Here is a 21,051-nt window from a genome sequence, read left to right as displayed (position 1 = left end):
CCATTCACCTTGCTCTGGTCAAGTTGGGCAAACACCACAAGCATGATGCATGATTACACCTTCATTCACCTTGCTCTGGTCCAGTTGGGCAACCACCACAAGCATGATGCATGATTACACCTCCATTCACCTTGCTCTGGTCCAGTTGGGCAAGCACCACAAGCATGATGCATGGTTACACCCCCATTCACCTTTCTCTGGTCCAGTTGGGCAAACACCACAAGCATGATGCATGGTTACACCCCCATTCACCTTGCTCTGGTCCAGTTGGGCAAGCACCACAAGCATGATGCATGATTACACCCCCATTAATCTCGCCTTGAAATCTCCCCCACCCCAACCAGCTCTGTCATACCTGAGACATGTAGAGTGACCTGTCGGGTGTATGTGTGGCTCTGGTCCTGCTCGGTGGGCACCACGAGCACCATGCATGTGTAGACTCCGCTGTCCCCTGCCCTGATCCCCCATAGCTGCAAGGAAGTGTCCTTCACTAGCCGTGCACGAGACTTGAACTTCTCGTCTGGAGTTTCCAGGTTACCACTGCAGTAAACAATTAATTAAAGTGAAATGATTGCAAACACTTATATTGAGTATGCCTTGATATTGGAATACACTCAAGTCTCTAAAAGTCATACACCTAAATGTGGCTCAGTCATCGCTCACATCTTGGATGAGGGAAAATAAAAGCTTCATGCAAGAACCTAGTCATGTGTGTACAGAATCAAATGGACAAGACAATCATTATATCTTATATTTTTCAACTGATATTGGTTTACTCCTGCCTCTGAAAGTCTCACTCTCTTTTTCAGTCCTCATCAATGGAAATGAACCAGTTGATAGTCCATCTGTTTCCCAGCAAGGTGTTGTTGCACTCATGTATCAGTTATTCTTAAATGAGTGTTCCTGCATTATTCATTCAGTTTTAAAGTTTTAATTTTCTCATCTTTGCATCTATGTAAACATGTTTTTTTACTGGAACAATTCTAAATAAATATATCTACAAACAGCAACCAGACTGAGTATTTCCATAAACAACCCTCTAGTGTCAAGTCTGATTTTTTTTGTCAATCTCCCACCGTTTTAAAAACTCTATTATACCTATATTTGACAATGATGGGGTTTTCCAGGTCCTCTCTGCGCCAATCAATGATGTAGTTATGGCGACGGTCATCGGCAGTCAGTGGAATACACTCCAGGATGGTCTGGCCTCCGGTGCGGGCATACTGCACACCTGAATGAGAGCAAAGCTATGGTCAAGGTCACTTTTGTACCTAATGCAATCAAATTCTCACCACACATGATTTTTACCGAGATGAGAGTTATGTTGACTTCAAAGCTAAAAGGACTGATTGTGATCAAAGTCATGTCATATGTTATATGAGTGCGTTGGTACAAAAATACACACAGCCAGTCATAAAGACCTGTTTCAAGGTCAAACCACACCTGAATGAGACCATTCTACAGTCAAGGTCACATCATAATCAAGGTTAATAGAACTTCAGTGTCAAGGTCACATCATGTCGGTGACAGCATAACACCAGAATGAAGGGGGCAACACTGCAGTCAATGTCTTACATCTCAATTGGAAAAAGGCCTTGTGTCATGGTCACATCACAACTTGAACAGGAACTAGAAATTGCGCTTTTGAAAAAGTGCTTGTCTCCCCTATTGTGTGGTTGTAGCTGAGAAATATTCAAAGATGGACTTGAAAATCGGAAAACATTTTTCAGCTCAAGGTCACCGCAACCTTGACCTTTCACCTACTGATCACAAAATCAATACTGATCATCAGTTCTACTACTCATGACCAACTTGCATATTGCTTGTATAAAGTTCCTGGACACAAAGGATCTACAGTTATTGAGCGGAATCTGTTTTCACCTTGAAGTCACCGGGAGCTTGACCTTTGCTGTTCTGATCTCAAAATCAATAGGGTCATTTACTGGTCATGACCAACTAGCACACCAAGTATAAAGTTCCTGGGTGCAAGGGTTTCTTAGTTATTGAGCAGAAACCATTTTCAGCGTTAGCTAGGCCACCGCCAACATATCGTTTTCCTTAAAATCATAGCTGAGAAATAATCAATGATGGACATAAAAATCGGAAACCAATTTTCAACTCAACGTCACCACAACCTTGACCTTAGGTCATCTATTTGTCATGACCAATTTGCATACCGAGTATGAAATTCCTGGGTCTTAGCATTCACAAGTTATTGAGCAGAAACAGACAGCAGACTGACTGAAGGACAGCGCAAAAACAATATGTCTCCCCATACATTATGGTTCTAAGTCAAGGTCACTTCACATTACAATTGGAGCCCAACTTATGGCAATGCCACATCAACAAAATCACAGTTGAACTAAACACTATTTTTATTCTATTAAGAAGTTTGCATTGTGCAAAAGTAAAACAATATGTTTCAGTTTTTGTAGGATTTTAGAGTCACTTAATTATTACCATTTAAAAATAACAAACAAAATAACATTAATAATTATAAACATCACAAGTGCACAGACAAGGGAATAGCAATTCAATTAGCTCTTAATGCAATAATTACTTTAAAGCATAGCGTTAAATTAGGCATAAATGATAAACAAACACAGCTTACACAAAAAGAGGAAATTGCTAAACATTAATTAAGTATTGGTCTTTTTCCAAGTTCTGTGGTTAAATGAGTTTTAGCACTAGAATTTTATTATAATATTTCTTCAAAGATCATAATTAAACATGCCACACATAACACATTAAAAAGTAGACCATCAAAATAAAACCACATCATATCTATAATGAGATTTTCATGATTTTGAAAGTACTTTTCATGAGAAAGCTAAAACAAGAATCCCAGAATTGCTTAAAATTGAGGAAAAATATGATGCAATAAATAATGCTAAGTATGTCTCTAGTATCAAATCTAATCTAAAATCATAATTATATATGCCTTGCAGCCAGTAGTTGGCTACAGAACCATACCCATCCCAAACTGATACGCCAAGTTCATTTTTGCTGTCACATAACATAGACTAAATCACTACCATAAATGTTATAACAAAAAAAACATAGCAATATAAAACAAGAGGGCCATGATGGCCCTAAATCGCTCACCTGAGTAAAAAAGTTTTACCTTTGTTATCAATATAGCTTGATATTTGTTCTCAAAGAATATTGAAAAACATACTGGTCAAACATGTTGCCTCGATGATCTCTGACAGGACATGTCACAGTTGCCTGCACACTGACAGGACTTGTCACAGTTTCCTGCACACTGACTGACACTGGTGATTGACTGCACACTGACAGGAATTTGCTCAGTTGCCTGCAAACTGATAGGACTTGATGATTGACTGCACACTGACAGAATTTGATTCTCATACCTGTACACTGAAAGGACTTTGTTCAGTTGCCCGCACACTGACAGGACTTGATAATTGACTGCATACTGACAGCACTTGGTACATAATTATACCTACACACTGACAGGACTTTTTCAGTTGCCTGCACACTGACAGGACTTTGTTTAATTGCCTGCACACTGACAGGACTTCCCTCAATTGCCTGCACACTGCCAAAACTATGTTAAATTGTTGCACACTGAAAGAACTTTTAGTATAGATACACAAACAACAAACAGTGCACCATCCAATAAAATCAATAAACTGCATTAAGCTCTAAAAGTCAAATAGCAGAACACATTCAGCAACTTCAACTAATATTATCACATCTTCCATCTAGGACAACATCACCTTCCTCCTGATGTTAAGGATCATTTTTTTCTTTATATAAGGCTATCCACACAGAAGATAAGATTGTAGCTTAAAATAATCTACATGAAGTTTGCAATAATCTGCATGAAGTTCAATGGAAAAGTCTGATTATTAAATTTATCATTAAGTAAAAATGAAATTTCTTCTAAAGAATAAAGTGTATAATAATTATTTGAATCTATGAACCTAAAAAAGGAACAATAATTACCTTAGAAGTGACTATGTTGAAGACTTAATAAAATTTAAAATCTATTCCCTTGTTACTAAAAAAAGAAAGTAGTTGAATCTCCAACAAAAAGGGAGACCATATAGCAAGACTTGCTGCCCTTGCTTCAAGAGTTATCTTTACATAACTATCAGATTTTAACAAAATGTATTTATATTGAACTTGTAATCCACGGGGTAAGGCAAATTTTCTCCAGGGGCATAATTTAAATAAACATGGTAGATAACCAATAGAAAATGTTACACACCAAATATTTAAGCACTAGGCCTCACAAAATTTGCCAAAAAAAGTTATGTAATATTTTTGTTGACACTTTTCCTTTAGGTTGCCATGACAACCAGAGTTCTGCATGGAATTCATTTCTTTGAACAATTTTGAAATAGCACCAACCAAGGATCATTCCTATGAAATTTCATTAAAATTCTCCAAGGGGTTTAGGAGAAGATAATGATTATAACCAATTGTTGACGCTTTTCCTTTAGGTTGCCATGGCAACCAGAGTTCTGCATAAAATTCATTTCTTTGAACAATTTTGAAAAAGCACCAACAAAGGATCATTTCTATGAAGTTTCATTAAAATTGTCCAAGGGGTTTAGGAGAAGAAGATGATTATAACCAATTATTGACGCCAAATGACGGACGATGGAAGACAGACGCTGGACATAGACCAATCACAATAGCTCACCTTGAGCACTTTATGCTCAGGTGAGCTAATAACATACAATGAAATACAGTGGTACAAGAGCACACAGTTCTACAAAGAAGACAAGAAACGCTGTAATGTGACTAAAACATATTTGCAATGATTAACAGAAGAACTTCAGCCTGCGTTGTGAAGAGGGCCATATGTTCTACTGGCAACATAATTGTATTGAATCATACAATTAGTTAATTTATTTTGCTTAAAAATAAATTTTATTATTTTCGCGAGATTGAATTTAAGGTCTGTTGTTCTGTTGCTAAGCAATCGGAACACTCTCGGACTCTATCGGTCAAATCAATGCGGACTGGTCCTCAATATTTGACACTAGTTTAAAGTGCACTTTTGAATTAAATTAAACCGGTCTATGAACGGGGAATCTTTCTTTGCTAGCGAAATCTCATGCGGAGAGGACCGAAATAAAAAAAAAAACGCCCAGCCCACCCAGTCATAAATTGTTTTCCCCATTTACCTTTTGTTTAGAATTTACCTGTTATATAAGTTTTAAAGTAATTAAGTTTAAATTTTGCCACTTGGAAATGTACTTTCATGTGTTGCTGCTTTCGTATTTTGTATGTTACAGCATGTATCGCAGCGGTGGTTCGAGTCTGGTCCACATGCATGCTATGGCGGATTGATGTCTCTCCAGGGGGCGTTCGTTTTGACAGAGAATACCCTAAAACATGTCGGGGAGCAACGGATCACAAATCGCCATCTGAATCTGTCTGGAGTGTCATATTAAAGAGTGCGAGGAATATAGAGTCGCTTCTTAACGTGCAACCGCTATATGAACATTGCTAGTGACCATGTTGTTTCGCACCATCAGACTGAATTACTATCTTGTAGTCATGGTGATTTATCATAACTGGAAACTCGTGCGGATAGGAATTTAGTATGGAACACTTGACTGTTGCCATAGAGAGGCCATGACAGAGTGTCGACGCTCACTTTAGTGGAAATGACTTTGGTTATAGATACATTGGACTGGACCAGACTTGTGGACATTATGTACTTTCTTCACATGTTGTAAATGTGCCTATATTTTGTTTGTGATTTAAGAATGTATAAATATGGAACCATGGACATCGGAAACTGCTTTCTGTTTGAAATTATTATTTATTTATTATTTTTGTTTAAATAGCTGCTTTGTTGCTTAAATGGTTAACCATCGTAATTTGGTTACCGGTAGCTTGCATTTGAGGTTGTATTTATAGAAGTTTGAGGTATACGAGCGCCACTTTCCAAGGTTCCACATGTTTTTGTTTTTAGAATACTTAGTCGTGAAGGCGGGAAAAAAAAATCGCAAGCCGAGAGCTGGCTAGGCTGTCATCCATTTCAATTTGAAAATGCATACATATATAATTTATGATTTAGATGTACTGTGAAATCATTAATGTTCGTGGGGCATTAATGTTCGTGGTTTTCGTGGGTTGGGTGATCCACGAATTCAAGATCCCACGAAATATAAACCCTTTCACTTTTTCAATTGCCTTGTTACGTACATACTCTAGTATATTCTTTACAGAGGTCGCAGTATACAGTGTTAAAACCTGTCTCACTGTATAACTTACGATCATTATTCTGTTAATATATTATAACTGCCTTTAACAAATAATCAACCAAATAAATTAAATGTGTTTTATGCAGCAAATGACAGTTATAAGCACGTGTTTAAACGTGTGCTGTTAATGAAAATCTCCAAGTTTACAAGATGTGTGTGATGAGTGTCCATACTCGATTTTTTTATTTAATAAAATAATTAATCGATTACTAGTATATTGAAGGTTACTAAGCACCGAACGTGACAATATACGCACCTTTTCGGTGTTTTCACAGTTTGCAAAATTCTTAATTGGCATTCAATGGCTTCCCCTATCTGTATTTATGATCAGGGTACATCTTCTTTTATTACCTTTATTCCCAATTAAATCGATAAGTGACATGGGTATATGCACTAATTGGCATGTCGTACCACATTAGTGAGTGTCATAAACCGAGTGACGTAGAAGACGGAAATCACGGGCCAGCGCGTGGATATTATGCAGACGATCTAGGACGATCCCATCTTCAAATTTTTTTTTTTTTCAAAAATGAAAATCCACGAATTCAAGTACCCACGAAAGTTTTTTTTTTTCGGCAAACCACGAAATTTCATGCCCACGAACATTAATGATTTCACAGTATTTGGGCATGTTGAGACCTTTTACCTTGGTCGAGCACCTCGGTGCTAGTTATCACTCTGTAGGGGAATCAACAAGAGGGCTATACATGTGAAATTGGGAATTATAAACTAAAATCAATTAAGTAGGATGAACATAGATATAAATAACGTTTATTATCCTGTTGCTGGAATAACAAGTTCTTAAGGAGTCTGTTGCATGTCTGTTGCTCAAGGCCGGGAACGTCCTAGTACTTGGCGTCCCAGTGGTTGCGTTGTTGCGTTGCATTGCGTTGCGTTGCCATGAGATTGCGAAGATATATTGCGGGTGTTGCATTGGCTGTTGGCAATTGTGGGTTGCATTGTTGCGTTGCTAGGAGATTGCGGGTATATTGCGGGTTTTGCAGTTGCTTTTGGTAAGGAGCATTTGCACGTAGACTGTAGTTGCTGGGTTGTCGCATTTTGCCAAACAGTCTATTCCAGCACGGGCATATCATAGGACACTATAGTATTTATAGAGTACACTTTGAATATACATTTAATACAACGGCTCAGGCTAGCCTCTCTCGGCTTGCGTGGTTCTTTTCAATTCGGACTTCCAGGCGTGTGTCACTATGACCTATCATGGAGTCCGTTCGTTTTCACGGCCATATTTTGCCAATCCTTTTATTTTTGTTTGTTAAGCTGTTGTACCAATTGCAGTTATTATGTAGCAAGGCTATTATACGTTTATAATATTTATTATGCAGAAGTAAAACTTAGGAAATGCCAATGTTGTTTTTTGGTTTCTATTCAACGAACTGGTAAAATAATTAAAGATTTTGCAATAAAATTATATTGTATCATAGATTCCCTATACTGCAAGGGCAACGCAACGTAGGGAAACATATATACAAAAAGTTTTAAAAGTTTTACTTGTGAGCTAGGTGAACCCAACTTTAGGTCAATATAACCCTAGATTGGTTGGAATATATATTTCCTTAAAATATGACTCAGTATAAGACATGTTTTACAAACAGCTTCAAGGTGTAGATATTAAAAATGAACAATCACTAAATATATTCATGTTTCACAAATTTGGCAATTTTTTGTAACAGTGACATTGACCTTCACTCTTGGGGACTCACATGCATTATATATATATATTTAGTTTCTACCGATTTTTCTATTTTTAGTTACACTGGCACTGACCTTGATTCTAGGGGCCTCAAACACAATCCCATGAAAGGTCTTCGTAAACTCTCCCTAAGTACCAAGTTTGGTCACAATATGTCAACTGTAACTTAACATAGACAATTTCAACTTTTCTATCTGAAGATATCAATCAAGACAAATTTCTAATAAGACATATTCCTAACGCACCTTATAGTTGGGAAATAAGAACAACCATGTCTATACATAACACCTCATGGCTGACAGTTTGATTAGGGTGGGGTAATGGAATATACTGAAAAAACATTTTGCTATTTGAAAAATAATGCATAAATGATGCACTAACAAAAGTTTGCAATTCTACAGTAAAGTGTGATTTCATAGTCTGATATACTGATGAAGCATTTGAAAGTCCAAACAGCATTAAATCCAAACAAAAAAAATGTTTTGCTAAACAACATTATAAATGCTATGTATCTCATTCTTCAGGCCAGGCTTCTTATTTGAATAAATCATGGTTTTGAATTGGGTGTTTAGGCAATTACCAGATTAAAACTGGTTTTGAATGTTTTATATTTTATATTTGTTTGATTTATAAAAGGCAATTGATATAGTGAAAAATAATGTCAGTCTATTCATTTTAAAAGTGAATCAGTGATGCTTCACTTCATATTCTGATTATTAGGACTCAAAATATCAGTAATATTTTTATCATTAGGCCATAAAATATAAAAAATATTTACCCCTTACCTGACAGACAATAATTTTGGGATGCACCTATTACAGTATACATTCAAAACTCACCGGAATATTTAGCCAACGCTTATACATTTCATATCAAACAATAATTGCCTTAATTGGAATGGTTATGATACTTTTTAAAATAATAATAGCTGGGGCATTAGGAGTTTGTTTCAGAATGTATTAGTCATTTCCTTTATTTGCTGATTTCAGGAGGAGCATACAAAAGTGTTTGTGTGTTAAATATGCCCTCCACTTATAAATAATTCATTTAAGGTATTTACCAAATTATTTACTAACGACATCAGTGTGTTAGCTGTTTTCAAGACTACAATAAGTCCTAAAACAAGACGGCCATGATGGCCCTAAATCGCTCAATCAATATAGCTTGATATTTGTTCTAAAAGAATATTGAAAAACCGGACTTGTCACAGTTGCCTGCACACTGACAGGACTTAGTTCAGTTGCCTGCACACTGACAGGACTTGTTGATTGACTGCACACTGACAGGATTTTGTTCAGTTGCCTGCACACTGACAGGACTTGATGATTGACTGCACACTGACAGAATTTGATTCTCATACCTGCACACTGACAGGACTTTGTTCAGTTGCCTGCACACTGACAGGACTTTATAATTGACTGCACACTGACAGCACTTGGTACAGATACCTGCACACTGACAATACTTTTTTCAGTTGCCTGCACACTGACAGGACTTTGTTCAATTGCCTGCACACTGACAGGACTTCGTTCAATTGCCTGCACACTGACAGGACTTGTTGATTGACTGCACACTGACAGGATTTTGTTCAGTTGCCTGCACACTGACAGGACTTGATGATTGACTGCACACTGACAGAATTTGATTCTCATACCTGCACACTGACAGGACTTTGTTCAGTTGCCTGCACACTGACAGGACTTGATAATTGACTGCACACTGACAGCACTTGGTACAGATACCTGCACACTGACAATATTTTTTTCAGTTGCCTGCACACTGACAGGACTTTGTTCAATTGCCTGCACACTGACAGGACTTCGTTCAATTGCCTGCACACTGACAAAACTATGTTAAATTTCTTGCACACTAAAATAAATTTTAGTATAGATTCACAAACAACAAACAGTGCACCATCCAATAAAATCAATAATCTGCCTAAAGCTCTAAAAATCAAAGAGCAGAACACAATCATGTTCTATTACTGCTTCTTCCATGTAGGACAACATCACCATCCTTCAATTATTGTTAATAATGTTTTTCTGTATAAGACTTATTCACTATCCACACTGAAGATAACATTGTAGCTTAGAATAATCTACATGAAGTTTACATTAATATACATGAAGTTCAATGGAAAAGTCAGATTATTTAATTTATCATTTAGTAAAAATGAAATTTCTTCTAAAAAATAAAGATTAATTATTTTAATCTATGAACCTAAAAAAGAACAATAATTACCTTAGAAGATACTATGTTGAAGACTTAATAAAATTTAAAATCTATTCCCTTGTTACTTAAAATAGAAAGTAGTGGAATCTCCAATAAAAAGGGAGACCATATAGCAAGACTTGCTGCCCTCGTTTCAAGAGTAAACTTTACATAACTATCAAATTATAACAAAATGTATTTATATTGAACTTGTAACCCACTGGGTAAGGCCAATTTTTATCCAGGGGCATATTTTTAATAAACATGGTAGATAACCAATAGACAATGTTACACACCAAATATTTAAGCACTAGGCCTAATAGTATTTGCCAAAAAATGTTTTGTAATTTTTCCTTTAGGTTGCCATGGCAATAAGAGTTCTGCATGGAATTCATTTCTTTGAACAATTTTGAAAAAACACCAACCAAGGATCACTCCAATGAAGTTTCATTAAAATTGTCCAAGCGTTTAGGAGAAGATGATGATTATAACCAATTGTAAACACTTTTTTTAGGTTGCCATGGCAACCAGAGTTCTGCATGGAATTCATTTCTTTGAACAATTTTGAAAAAGCACCAACCAAGGATCACTCCAATGAAGTTTCATTAAAATTGTCCAAGCGGTTTAGGAGAAGATGATGATTATAACCAATTGTTGACGCTTTTCCTTAAGGTTGCCATGGCAACCAGAGTTCTGCATGGAATTCATTTTTTGAAGAATTTTGAAAAAGCACCAACTAAGGATCATTCCTATGAAGTTTCATAAAAATTGTCCAAGGGGTTTAGGAGAAGAAGATGATTATAACCGATTGTTGACGCCGCACGACCCACAACGGACGACAGACGCCGGACATAGACCGATCACAATAGCTCACCTTGAGTACTTTGTGCTCAGGTGAGCTTAAAAGTATTGAGATATGTACCATCAGAGTTGTCAGCCCTTGATGGACATCCCTCGTAGTTCCCTCCCCTGGCGGGTGTTATTCTGTCAGGGCAGCAACCATAGTAGGACAGGCTGCATTCTCTGGGTGGGTTAGTTTGACGCCTAGGCACCTGTGTGAGCTGCAGGGTTTGTCGAGGCGTTGTATGCTCTCGCTGAAGGAAATCAATTAATTCCTGTGATTTTATTTAGTAAAATTTGTTTTCTGACATATCTATCCAAGACTAAAAATGTGCCTACCAAGAACTTTGCCAGTGACTGCAAATTAGACTTTAAATTTCAGATTGCAGATGAGAATATTAATAGTTTGATACCATGTCAAAGGGTAAAATAATTTGTTCTCCAAAGTACAAAAAGCTCAAAAATCTAAGCAACTCAAAAATTGGAACACGCAAACTGCAACTATAATGAAAAGATAGTAAAATAAAACAGTAGGAAAATACAATAAAAACAGCATGTCAAAGCAACATTCTGAATTGTACCTGACAGAGGCTGGTAAAAACACACTGTTATTCAAACTAACCATTTGTGTATTATTTTTGGAATGTTGCAGAAAGTGAAGAAATCGGCCTCTGTAAGAGCTCGGTAACAAACACAATCATAACTATTTCTCGAGTACTTTTCCAGAGTACTGTAATATTAAGAAAGCACCTTCTATTAAGAAATACATAATTTTGAGCACTACCCTCTATTTAACCCCATAAAACTAGAAATAACCTCTTCAAAACAGATGAAAATGAGATTCCTCATTGGGAAATAATGATGAAATTATGTGTTTGATACTTTTTTGGTGTTCATTTTTAAGTTTTATAGAATCATGATAAATTTATTTGCCAAACACATTAATCATATAAAAAGGAAAATTCTCTCTAAAGTGTATATATAACTATTTTTCATGATGTCTTCCAGAAAGAAAACAAGATGATGGCACGTGTCTACCTGACAGGATACTAGATGATGGCAAGGTCTACCAAATAGAACATGTCTACCTGACAGGACACTAGAAAGTGGAACCTGACAGGACACAAGATGGTGGGACATGTCTACCTGACAGGACACAAGATGGTGGGACATGTCTACCTGACAAGACAGCTGATGGTGGGACAAGTCTACCTGACAGGACACAAGATGGTGGGAAGATGGTGGGACATGTCTACCTGACAGGGCACAAGATGGTGTGACATGTCTACCTGACAGGACACTAGATGGTGGGACATGTCTACCTGACAGGACACTAGATGGTGGGACATGTCTACCTGACAGGGTACTAGATGGTGGGACATGTCTACCTGACAGGACACTAGATGCTGGGACAGGTCTACCAGACAGGGTACTAGATGGTGGGACAGGTCTACCTGACACTGGGCACTAGATGGTGGGACATGTCTACCTGACAGGACACTAGATGGTGGGACATGTCTACCTGACAGGGTACTAGATGGTGGGACATGTCTACCTGACAGGACACTAGATGGTGGGACAGGTCTACCAGACAGGATACTAGATGGTGGGACAGGTCTACCTGACACTGGGCACTAGATGGTGGGACATGTCTATCTGACAGGACACTAGTTGGTGGGACATGTCTATCTGACAGGATACTAGATGATGGGACATGTCTACCTTACAGGACACAAGATGGTGGGACATGTCTACCTGACAGGACACTAGATGGTGGGATGGGTCTACCTGACAGGACACTAGATGGTTGGACATGTCTACCTGACAGGACACTAGATGGTGGGACATGTCTATCTGACAGGACACTAGATGATGGGAGATGTCTACCTTACAGGACACAAGATGTTGAGACATGTCTTCCTGACAGGACACAAGATGGTGGGACATGTCTACCTGACAGGACACTAGATGGTGGGACATGTCTATCTGACAGGAAACTAGATGATGGGATGTGTCTACCTGACAGGAAACTTGATAACTGGATGTGTCTACCTGACAGGAAACTTGACAACTGGATGTGTCTACCTGACAGGAAACTTGACAACTGGATGTGTCTACCTGACAGGATACTAGATGGTGGGACATGTCTACCTGACAAGACTATAGAAGTTGGGACATGTCTACCTGACAGGACACTAGATGGTGGGACATGTCTACCTGACAGGACACTAGATGGTGGGACATGTCTACCTGACAGGACACTAGATGTTTGGACATGTCTACTTGACAGGACACTAGATGTTGGGACATGTCTACCTGACAGGACACTAGATGATGGGAGATGTCTACCTGACAGGACACTAGATGTTGGGAGATGTCTACCTGACAGGACACTAGATGTTTGGACATGTCTACCTGACAGGACACTAGATGTTGGGACATGTCTACCTGACAGGACACTAGATGGTGGGACATGTCTACCTGACAGGACACTAGATGGTTGGACAGGTCTACCTGACAGGACACTAGATGGTGGGACATGTCTACCTGACAGGACACTAGATGGTGGGACATGTCTATCTGACAGGACACTAGATGGTGGGACATGTCTACCTGACAGCAACACTAGATGAAGGGATGTGTCTACCTGACAAGACACTAGATGGTGGGACATGTCTATTTGACAGCAACACTAAATAGTGGGACGTGTCTACCTGACAGGACACTAGATGGTTGGATGTGTCTACCTGACAGGAAACTTGATAATGGGATGTGTCTACCTGACAGGACACTAGACTGAGGGACATGTCTACCTGACAGGACATAATTGTGCAGATAAAAAGAAGCTGAGGTACAGGGCTTAAAATTCAATTTGCCTCCATTGCTGCAGTACTCACCTGTCTAGATGGACGTTGTTGACAGGGGGCTAGCTGACACCTGCGTCGGTCAGTTGGGCGCTGCCCGGTCTCACAGCTGGTGTTTGGGTGAGGTCGACGCTGGCCCCGGTGGGCCCGACAATCTACAAGCCGGGTCTGCACCCCTTCCCCGCATGACACACTGCACTGGTAACACGAAACAAATGATACAAAGCATGCCTGAAGTGTCTTAAATAGCATAAATTGAATAAAAAGTAATGTAGGGGAAGTAACTTCATTTTAAATCTTATCTATTTCTGTATCTTTACAAATAACTATTCAATTGAATTGCAACTGAACAATGTCTTCAGGAAAAGATTGATGAATGTTATTGAACTTATGGACCTTGCTACAAATGTGTGTATTGTCTCAGGCAATATGATTGTGTTTACGTTGCATATGAATATCTTAAACAGTTTTTGAGTTATGGCCAAGGATAAAGATGTTGCACGCTGACAAAGGCGACAGTGGCACCAAGTTTGTTCTGCCAGTTACCGACAACTTAGGCAATACTGTAAAAACATACACACACACAATAACGCTTTTATTGTCACATTCTTGCTAGCCTACCTTTCCCCAGGCTGAATGCATCCACATGGGGCATGATACGTCTTCATTACACGACCGCCTATACTGGGGTTTGGCCTGAAACCTGAACAGACACTGCTCATTGTCTACCCTGCGTGTGGAGTTGTCCCCCAGCACAGCCTCACAGAACACGTCCTGCACCTGGTCACCAATGTCACATGATGTGGAACATGCCCCCCATCGACCCACTTGCCATCTCCTGGATACGTAAAATTGTGGAACGATCAAGTTAGAACTTATTGTAACATTCATAAACAAATAATTTTGAGAATAGTGAATTCACTTCTTTTACCAGTCATGCAATATTATGAGAAAAAATATTGGCTATGGATATCAAACACAGTATTTTAACATACAAACATTTACAGAATGTTAAACAAACATAGCCATATTTTATGGCTACAGGCAACTATACTTTGAAAGAAAAGAAAATTCACCAACACAAATGCATTTGTAGTGTCTGTCCTACAGTCTCCATTGTCACACTGCTGCACTGTGATTGGTCGGCTGGCCTGGTCACATGACCTCTCATTGGTCACCTGTCTCTCTTCCCGGTCCACGCAGGAAACCACTCGCCTCTGAATTCCTGCAGAAGAAAGTTAAATACAAATATTACAACTGAGATCTATCAGACATGTAAAAAAAACTTCTACATACTTGACATTTTTGTTCTGAATTCCTTAAGTTTTTGACATTAGACAAGGGAATTTTGACATTTGACGAGGATTTGGATAGTCAATATATCACTACTGTGCGAGTATCTATTACCTTTTTGTACATTAAGGAGTACCATATTTCTTCGACTATGTGACAATTAGGCTTTGCGTATATCATGCAGATTAACAGGTAAAGATCAAAGGCACATGGCAATGGTTTGTATCTAAATCGGTCAGTCTTTACCGTAGTTAGAACATACCATACGATCGGAAAAATAACAAGAGGCCCAAGAGGGCCTATGCTCTACTGGCATGGCTCTTGTGGTAATTTTCAATCCAGAGCATGTACGTATGAGTAATAGGCAACAAATATATAGTTCACTTTTTGTGTTTGGGTTAGATGTAAACTCTGTACATTAAACATCTGAGGACAGAAGGTGTTGTAAGCAGATTATTTGCATGAACTATTTGAATATGTGCCAAGTAAAGGTAATCTGAGGGTAAAAAATATTTGCTTTCAAAACTGTACTCATGGTCAAAATTTCATTTTCTGTAGCTTTAAAAAAAAAAAAGTTGGTCAAAAGGTGAAAGTCAAGGACATCCGAGGACAACAGGGGCGTAGCTTGACGAAAATATATGTGTAGGCCACTTTTTTTAGGGGGGGGGGCATGCCCCCCCGCCCCCCGGAAATTTTGTTTAGCTAGGTAATCGTAGGTGCGTTTTAGCGTATATTTCATTGTTGTAAAATCATTAATGAGTGCAACAATATCATTTTTTTACCTTAAATTTATTTTGTACATATTTTTGCTAAAGAAGACAGGTCATAGAAATTAAACATTGACAATTTTATCAATTAAATTTCACTCAATATTAATGCATTTTGATGACAGTTAATCATATGTGTATTTGCACAAAAAATGCCATATTGATTTTATGTCGCTTTCTACAGCACATTTGACTTTACGGGATCATTAAAAAACTCTAGATTCCGGCATTTTTGCGACGAAAACACATTGATGACGCGGTCAACATCTATGATCATGCTCTTGTGGCTGTGGACTAGGGCAAAGGATGACAACCTGTCGCTTTTCATTGTCGTTCGCAGGGATAAGAATATTCGTTTCATTCCAATAAACGACCTTTCACAAGAGGCTGATGTAGGTGGCATAGTTAGAAGAACCTCGAATATTGAAAATATGCACGGATACAGGTCCTTGTTGGTCTAATTCATGGTCTCTTGTAGTCTCGATACTCCCTCTCACATTCCATTGTGCAATTTCTGTTTTAAATGTGTCAAATGTTTCGTGGAGATCAGGGCGGCCTTAGCAGCATAAATTGATGGCTGCATGTCGTCTTGCAGAATGTCCAGTTTTGAAGGCAATACATGATGTGCACTGTTTCTGTCTTTAAAGCCATTGTACAAGGTTATTCTGAAGTAGTCAGTTGGTGTTTTGTTTTCGACCAACTCTTCTTGGCAGTGATGGTTGAATGTCGAAGCCTAGTTGAGCCTGAGCTTGTATCCGGTGCTTTCATGAACAGTCCATTCCACACATCAGGATCAGCCGTCCAGTCATTGCACAATTTGACAATGACATTTGTTTCTTCCACACCGTGTAGTAGATCATTGCCTTTCTTCTAAAGAAGATTTGTCAGGTTCACGGTAGTACCCAATATGTGTTGCGCCAATACAAGTAAGATAATGAATTCAAAGCGCAGTACAGTGGACAAATACTGGCCGGCCTTCTCGTCTCCGTCTTCATTAATAGTTTCAAGTGCGTGTACCACTAAAGGGAACGCATTTTAGAACGTTTCGAGTGCGTCCGCACGACTGAACCATCGTGTCTCACATAACGAGCGAAGTTTATCGCACCGGTTCATTTCCTCTTTCGTTGCGACGTCTCTGGAAAGCTCGTCCTGGAACACTGGTACGTTTTGCTGAATAATTAAACAAGAATCCAATGTCCTGAACTGTTGCCATCATAGTTCGGACACTTCTAGCAGTTCTTGTTTGGTATCTTCATCTATTGAAGTCAAAGTGAGACTTTCAAAATCAGGATATGTAGGACTCTGTTCGGCAATATTGGCGCCAGACCGTTTACAATTTCAAATAATAAAGCGCCCGCAAACTTTTACCAAGCCAATTGGAAATGCCGTCAACGCGCAGAGTACTGACCATATGCAACTTTGAAAATGTATTTTAGAGCAAAGGAAAACGATATACTTGAATATTTGAAATACCCGGTTTCCGATATATTAAAGCTCATTTGTCGGAATTTCATATTTAAGCCCCCCCCCACCCCCCTATGCCTTCAGTTTTTATTGCAGATTTGGCATTTTAAATTTTCTCGGTTTTTCTGAAAAATGTGTAGGCCGTGGCCTACACGGCCTATAGGAAGCTACGCCCCTGGACAACATTGATGCTCATTTGCAAAACTGTACAAGTTTCATCGAAATACAATTAAAACTAAGGACTGTATCATGTTCACTAGCAATTGTTTACACAATAGCATTTTTTTATACTATCAAGGCCCATAATCTAGGCATGCATGGGCAGATCTGGCTGGTTTTCGAAAGGAACTGAACTCTAGATATCTAGATACTGTACAAGTTTCATCAAGATACAATCAAAATTGAAGAGTGTATCATGTTCACAAGCAATTGTTTACAGACGCCCTGATTTTTTATGCTTTCAAGGCCCATAATCTAGGCATGCATGGGCAGATCTGACTGGTTTTCTAAAGGAATCGAGCTCTAATGGATATCTAAATACTGTACAAGTTTCATCGAGATACAATCAAAACTGAAGACTATATCGTGTTCACAAGCAATTGATTACAGACGCACGGACGCACATACTACGTACATATTACCATTGCATAAGCTCTTCTGGCCTTTGGCCAGTAGAGCTAAAAATCAATAATGGTCAAAATCATGGTTGATATATGAACCTTAGGAGATAGAAACAAAAAGATATGCGAAATAAATGCTTAACCGTGTTACTTTGTTCTATTATTAACCTTCATCTACATAAGAGTGCTCACAGTTGTCAAGATATCGGCGATTTGTTCAATCAAATGAACAAATTTAGTTGATAACTGACTGTTAAGCTTGAACATTATCACAGACTTGGAGATATTTAAGCGCTTGATTTGCTTTACAAATTGATCCCGTCTTATAAACATGTCTAAACTAAAACACTAGATTTCATGGGCAAAGTTAAGGGGTTGTGTTATAAGTGGATCATCTTATAGTCCGGGAAATACGGTATTCTATTGATGCTACTTTATAAACCATCAATGAAATAGAGGATATTTGTTTATTTCAGTGTAAGATCGTATTTTATTTCACGAGTGTCATAGAAAAACATAGCCACTCGTGAAAATATGTTTTTCTATGACACTCGTGAAATAAAATACGATCTTACACTGAAATAAACAAATTTTCTGTTTCTTTTATGCTTATTTTCGGAGTTTTATTTGTTTTTTTATTTATTTCTGAATTACCCCCTTTTTTGAAAAGGGTGGGCTTTACGCCACTACCCGTGGGGCGCCCCTCATGCATAATTATAGCTGTCAACTTTTCTACTTTCGGTTTGCTGAGAAATAGTTCTCTGCTATTCATTCTTATAGCTTAATATTCGCTCGTTTTTTATTGCAAAGCTTTATGAACAGTAAAAAATGAAGAATTATTAGTGCACAAATGTTCCAAAAAATAATGAAAACACTTTTTATTTTGACCAAATTACTACGCCGCTATTTATAGAATGAAAATTTGGAAGGTCAAATGTGTTAGCAAACAAATGTGGATACTCATTGGATTTTAACCATTCTTCTTAGTTTAAGACTGCATATACGCGTGTTTTTATAGTAAGTTAATATTCAGTCATCTTACTGTCAGAGACCAGTCTGTTTCGCTTTAAAATGTTTGTTTTCCAGAAGAGTAAATGCCACGCTAGTTTGTTGACACATTTTGAGATGTGGGTGGGGTAAAAAATATCGGATCTATCTGTAAATTTTTGTGTGAATTCTCCAGAAAGCTCATTTTACGTACTACAACGGTTAACAGTTCAAAATACATTTGAACGATGATATAAAATTTTATTTATGTTCGAACAGTTGTTTTTGTCTGTAATTTGTTTGGAATGAAAGCAAATGTTCGAACATTCAGCTCCAAAGATCAGTAAAATGTTTGATAAACGGGATAACCGGTAATAAACGGTAAGTTGTTAATTTCCAATTATATATTTATTTAAATTTATAAAATATTTCTTTATTTTTTTTAAACATTTTTTGACATAATTTACTGAAGTCCAGTGTTCTGTTTTGACCAAGGCAAGTACATGTAACAACAAAGGATTTTAAAAGAAGTTCTGAATATTGATATTTTCACTCCTTATTTTGCAGTGAAAATATCAAATTGATATTTTCACTGTTGTTATTTCGCTGTTAAAACCCCATATTTCATCGTAAAGCATGAAAGAAAAAATCTGCTTACTATCTGAAATGATAACCAAGTAGTCATACTTGTTTGCTTTTGATCATTTTTACAAATTAATTAATCACTTCTTGTAAAAGTTGACAATCATGTTTCCCTTTCCCAATTATCAAAAAAAAATTTTTATTTATATTGTTATTGATCAAGTCTTAGTAGTTAGCAAAGCGATAAAAACATTGATAACTTCTAGCCATTTTCCTCACAGACTGTGGTTTCACTTTTGTCATTTTCCAAAAAAATTTAATCCCCCCGCAGGTAGACCTGGGGATGGATACAAATTCTGGGTGCCCCCCTTAATAATATTTAATATTCAGATAATCAAATATACATTGTATACCTTACAAAGAATGATGTATTCAGGCAAATTTTAATAAATTAAGACCAAACTTGTTATTCTGTGAATGCCGTAACCTCTGACCTGAGCCACACTGAGCAGAGCATGGTGTCCATTCACCATGTGACCACATGTAACGCGAGTTGTCATGGTAACTTGATCTTGAGGCCCGACTCTCCAGCTCCAGCCTGGTAAGGTCAGGGTCACCTGTCCCATGTCGCATCTCCTGGGCTCCCGTGTCTAGACCATGGCCATTTTTTCTGATTGTTTTGTCTCCTCCTAAAATCTGGACCCCATTCTCATACACAAACTTCTCACGATCAGTGAGAGCATTTTCATGTGTATTGGCATAGTCCTTCTTTGGCGTTTTTCTGTCTACAATTTTGACATTTGTAATACCATAGTTTCTGCCTGGCACACTGCTTGAACTAATTTTTATATTGCTTGGCTTACTTATAAATGATTTAATATCCTGATTATCATGAATAGATTTCATATGTTTATTTTTCGTATGCGTCTCTTTTTGTTTTCCTATAGGTGTCACATCCTTGCCAGAATTGTCAGAACTAGGTGGTGTGTAACCGTACAGTACGTCTGGATTGTCTGCCTCTTCATATACAGCCTGGAATGTACAATTTTTTAATGAACTAAAACCTTTATTAAGCAAGCAACTATGCTGCACAGTATAATATACCCTACCCCTTCACATTTTTTGTCCAGCACATTTTGAACCCCTTGGATGGTGGTGGTGTTAGTAGTTTATACTCCAGGTCCAAGCGTGAGTACATTGAAGGGACTCCCAGAGTGCCAGTTCAACCACACCTATCCTGGGCAGACTATCTGGCGTTTAACCAGTACTAGGTGCCTTCACCTCTGCACGGAACTGACAACTTCTGTACATGCCAGGGGCAGTGGTACAGTGCGAATGGTCGTAGAAAGGATTTCATAACCAATCACAACAGAAGTGACCTGGTCCGGAATCAAACCTGCGTTGTACGATTCACAGTCCAATGCTCTACTGATTGAGCTAACCGGGCAGACTAATCCC

The 21,051-nt window shown here is 38.1% G+C and overlaps 1 protein-coding gene across 1 annotated transcript in view; it reads right to left on the bottom strand.

Moving 5' to 3' along the window:
- The window catches only part of LOC128208365 (papilin-like), a 169,880-nt gene that overhangs the window by 90,807 nt on the left and 58,022 nt on the right, over positions 1 to 21,051 (bottom strand). Inside the window, exons 10-16 of the mRNA XM_052911925.1 lie at positions 20,088 to 20,625; positions 14,961 to 15,105; positions 14,502 to 14,718; positions 13,914 to 14,078; positions 11,099 to 11,270; positions 1,099 to 1,231; positions 356 to 540 (exon numbers count right to left, since the gene is read on the bottom strand). Coding sequence (XP_052767885.1) covers positions 356 to 540; positions 1,099 to 1,231; positions 11,099 to 11,270; positions 13,914 to 14,078; positions 14,502 to 14,718; positions 14,961 to 15,105; positions 20,088 to 20,625 — 1,555 coding nt within the window. The remainder of the gene's footprint in view (positions 1 to 355; positions 541 to 1,098; positions 1,232 to 11,098; positions 11,271 to 13,913; positions 14,079 to 14,501; positions 14,719 to 14,960; positions 15,106 to 20,087; positions 20,626 to 21,051) is intronic.

Source organism: Mya arenaria, chromosome 11 (assembly GCF_026914265.1).
Source record: "Mya arenaria isolate MELC-2E11 chromosome 11, ASM2691426v1".
Lineage (NCBI taxonomy): Eukaryota > Metazoa > Mollusca > Bivalvia > Myida > Myidae > Mya > Mya arenaria.
This window is presented reverse-complemented; position numbering and strand designations above follow the sequence as displayed.